At 43.1% G+C, this 4,452-nt stretch overlaps 1 protein-coding gene across 1 annotated transcript; it reads right to left on the reverse strand.

Annotated features, from left to right (window-relative positions):
* Positions 1 to 3,106: 3,106 nt before the first annotated feature.
* LOC148727381 (uncharacterized) lies at positions 3,107 to 4,219 on the reverse strand. Its single transcript, XM_088726478.1, has 2 exons — positions 4,191 to 4,219; positions 3,107 to 3,797 (listed from the first exon to the last, which is right to left on the reverse strand). Exons 1-2 carry the CDS (start codon positions 4,217 to 4,219, stop codon positions 3,107 to 3,109), a joined length of 720 nt encoding a protein of 239 aa, XP_088582604.1.
* Between the last annotated feature and the right edge of the window lie 233 nt (positions 4,220 to 4,452).

Below are 4,452 nucleotides of genomic sequence, written 5' to 3' on the forward strand. Positions count from 1 at the left end.
TCTGATATCTCAACAATAGTCTTGCAGGATATAATTAACTCTGATCTGAGCGTTCTATCGAGATGGTTCTCAATGAATTTTTTTACAGATTAATGCCACCAAAACGCAAGCTATCGCTATTGGCCCGTCTTCATACCAGTATGATTTCCATCTTAATGATTCTAATGTCCATACAAAGGATACACTAAAAATCCTAGGGGTGGTCCTAGATAGCAAATTAACATTTAAAGCGCACATAAAGCAACGGCTGAATAAGGGATGCGCAAAGGCTTCGGCTTTGCGGAGAATACGTAAGTTTATTTATAAGGACGTGTTAGTTCGTTTATACAAGGCCTATGTTCTCCCTCATCTCGAGTACTGCAGACCCCTTTTACTGGGAGTAGGTAACGCGGAGACTGCTAAAACAGAGACAACTAATTACTTTATATTAAGAACTATATTAGGCTTCTCGAAGTCTGTGTCATACGACTTCCTCCTCAAGTTGGCCAACATTAAGTCCTTGGAGAATCGTAGGCAATTCCAATCGTTAGTTATGTTATATAAGTGCTTGTATGATAAGGAGGCTCCTTATATAATTGATTTTTTTAATTTTAGAAATGTACCGTATAGCTTACGTGGGATAAGTACAAGGCTAGATTTACCTCCTTTTAATCTTGAGTTCTTACATCGGTTATTTTCATTTTTAGTGAGTAAACTTTGGAATGCGCTACCCCCTAAACTCAGAGAATCTCAAGATATTGTTTCATTCAAGCGTTCTCTTAAAGCCCACATGGCTCAGCGGTAGTGATTGCGGTCGCAGCCCACTTGTCAGACTGTTTCCAGACTTAAGTCCTGCTCACCCCATCAAGACAGGCGGGCAGTGGCGGGAAAGCACCCTATTGACTGGGGGCTGCCCAGTTTAAGCGGGCAGTAGCTATCCAATGGGGCTAAAAAGCCCCTCCCACTGTCAGGAATGACCCCTGGCGTCTGGCTCTACGCCAATCAAGCCATGACTTAGAACCGGTAACTGCCACTCCCCGGTTTGTTTCCATGCCAGGCGAAGCCGTAGGGCATGCTGAAGTTGCCTCTCCATGCGCTTGCCTGGGCGGTTGATATGGAGATACTGGTTTGCCCAAGTCCCAGAATCCCCCTCTCGGTCTTGGTGGTAGAGTCCGAAGGAAAGGCAGAGCCAGTACGTTCGGGACCAGGTCGACTGCAGGAGTTGCCAGAGAATGATATAGCGTCAAAACTGCCTTACGGGGCTCCACTCCGGTTTTTCTGTCGGGGTTTGCTCCCTTAGCCTTTAGCTATCCCTAGCCACCACAAGGCAGTGGGACCGTAACCCTGGTTAAGGGAGGCTAAGGGTGTGCTAACACTTGCCCAAGGTGTCCACCGAGGCTAGTGGAGGGAAGGAAGCGCCTTATTTTTCCTTTTCTAGACCGGCTCCAAGCAAGGTCTAGCCACTACCCTTACACAGGGACCCCTGTGGTACACCAGTTTTAACGGTTCTCCACGAAGAATATACACTATCAAGTTTGACTCTCTGTCTCCGTCCAATAAGGTAAGCGGTCATAATTTCCAGCGCATCATGCGTAAAACCATATGCCTTTAATTTAGCTAGGAGAAGCGGGTGAAAAACAGAGTCAAAAGCATAACTTAAATCGATAGCCACCGCTGCAACAGCTTCCCTTCTGTCAAGACAGGCTCTCCAATCTTCAGTCAATTTCAATAAGGCCGTGCAACACGAGTGACCCTTGAGAAAGCCAGACAGATTCGGTGAGAGTCGCCAATAAAAGGCTTCATAGATTTGATCGAACAACACCTTCTCATATAATTTTGATAAGAAAGTCAGAACAGAAACTGGGCGATAGCAGGTCTTATCCGTCATACTTTCCTTCTTGAAAACAGGAACAACGTCACTGCTTTTCCAAACTATTGGCCATTGACGATTGGTAATAAAATAATTGATTAAACGGGTAAGCGGCTCGGCAATAACAGGTGAGGATAAACGAAGTAGCCTCTGAGATATTTTATCGCAACAAACAGCCTTGCGAGGGTCAAGAGTATCCAAAATTTTCCTTATGTAGCCAACATCAACTGGGAAGAGGTCAAAAACATCATCACAAGTTTTCTCAGCAATGACTTTAACACAAGAATGATCAACAAACTCAACCATTTCCTTATTGTCAACATCGCTCCTGGACACCTCGCAAAAGTAGTTGTTGAACATTTCAGCCACCATTAATGAATCAGTAATTACACGTTCATTCTCAGTCAGAATTATCTTTGATTGCTTCTTTTCTTTGCCTGGCAACAAGGGTCTCAACTTATTCCAAAACTCACCATGATGTCTAGTGTTTGACGATGCCTCCATGCAGAACGCCTTTAACCCTTTTCGTTTCAGGGATGTGACCTTGTTTCTTTGTTTCTTGAATTCCTCCCAAGAGGTTGTTGTTGGGCTCTTTGCATGTTTCTTAAACAGTCGATTACGACGCGAGATTTCGCGTTGAATTAATGGAGTTATCCATGGCAACTGATCACCTCTGACCCGTTTTTTCTTTATTGGTGCGTGTTTGTCCAACACTTCAGTGTACAATTGAGCCCAATGGTGCCATAGATCATCAACGTCGTCATAAATGTAAGCAGAACTCAAGGGAACAGTTTTTAGGTCATTTAAAAATGTCTATATCAAATTGTTGCATACCTCTGTATTCAATTTCACGTGCCTTAGCCCTTGGTAATTTATTCTTTCGCACTTCATAGACAGACAGACAGACATCTATATTTATACAGGATAGCCCCTTCAGTGTAGTAAACACTGGTATCAACGGGGGTCCTGTTATCCACCCATCCCACCCCAGGGGAGGACATCCATCACACAGTAATCTCGTGCGTGGGAAATTAACGTCTCCTGCCCCTAACCCTGCAGGAGACGGGACCTCCATTTATTCGTCCCTATCCGAGAAGACTAGAATATCTAACCATTTCTTGATGTTAAAGAAAGGAAGCATATTCTTCTCAGTTAATTTTAAGACCCTGAGTGTTGGTCCGGCCGGTATTGAACTCTCGACCTCCCGCACAGCAGTCCGGCGCTCTCCCAATTGAGCTAACCAGGCGGCGGTTAAAGCTAACCAGGCGGCGGTTTAATAGATAATATAGATAAGATCGTGATAAGATCATAGATAAGATCGTGATCACTGAAATCCATATGCAAATTACCACAAGTTGCATATCGTTCCGGATGGCTAGCGAGAATGACATCGAGGAAAGACTTTGTTTTTTCAGTCACCCTTGTCGGTTCGCTAATTTGGTTTTGCAAACAGAACCTATCACAAAGGTCCATGAGTGAGTTATCCTCAGCATCAACACCATGCTCCCCAACAAGCAAGTCGATATTAAAATCACCAATCAATAATATTTCCTGACGGCTTGTATACATAAGTTCAATAGCTGATGTAAGCGACGACAAGAAATCAGTAATTTTACAGAATTTAGGTGATCTGTAGCACGCACACACTATAAAGCGAGCCTTTTTAGAATCCATGACATCAAGACACAATGATTCGACTGATTCGGGCTCCAGATTACGTCGTCGACAGACAGGAATATCTTCCCGTACAAAAGCTATCAAGCCACCAGCTCCTTTCTTGCGATCACGTCGAATAGTGCGATATCCCGGTTGTTGAAAACTGTCTGAGGTTGTACCATCGAGTTTTGTCTCCGAAATAAAGAAAATGTTAAATAGGCACTTGTTAAGAATATTCTTGACCTCGTCAAGCTTATTTTGTAAAGAGTTGATGTAAAGACTACTATATACACTGTATATAGAAGAATTATTTTTCACACCAAGCAATCACTTCTATTCAACGACAACACCCCATGGAACAAAAAGCATTCAACAACTTCATTTGATGTTACAATGGGCTCGTATGACGGTGCGGAAACCTGTGAACTAGTGGGATCGTACTTACTAAAACAACTACCAGAAGACATCAGAAAACAAATAGGCTTATACAGGGATGACGGCCTGGGCGCATTCCAGCAAACACCGAGAAAGATCGAAAAAATTAAAAAAGATATTTGCAAAGTGTTCAGCACCAACGGCTTGAAAATAACTATCGAAGCAAACAAAAAAGTGGTCAACTTTCTTGATGTCACTTTGCACCTAAACAAAGGATCTCATGAGCCATATTCAAAGCCTAACAACACACCTCTGTATGTGCACCGTGATAGTAATCATCCACCGTCCATCCTAAAGAACATTCCCCTGGCGATCAATAAAAGGCTTAGCGAAATCTCATCGGACAGGGTATCCTTCGACAAAGCAGCACCCATGTATCAGCAAGCGTTAGAAGCAAGTGGCTATAATCACCAATTAAAATTTGACACAACAACTAAAGACAATAGGAGTACAGAAGGGAGAAGAAGACACCGAAATATAACTTGGTATAACCCACCTTTTTAGTAAGAACG

The sequence above is a fragment of the Stylophora pistillata genome, chromosome 7 (genome assembly GCF_964205215.1).
Source record: "Stylophora pistillata chromosome 7, jaStyPist1.2, whole genome shotgun sequence".
Classification (NCBI taxonomy): Eukaryota; Metazoa; Cnidaria; class Anthozoa; order Scleractinia; family Pocilloporidae; genus Stylophora; species Stylophora pistillata.

Bases quoted from the DNA above. Each gene is read 5' to 3' on its own strand.
- LOC148727381 (XM_088726478.1), bottom strand. From the start codon at position 4,219: ATGATTACTATCACGGTGCACATACAGAG. The intron at 3,798-4,190 runs GTGTGTTGTTAG...TTCTATATACAG, and splicing joins ATCACGGTGCACATACAGAG to TGTATATAGTAGTCTTTACA.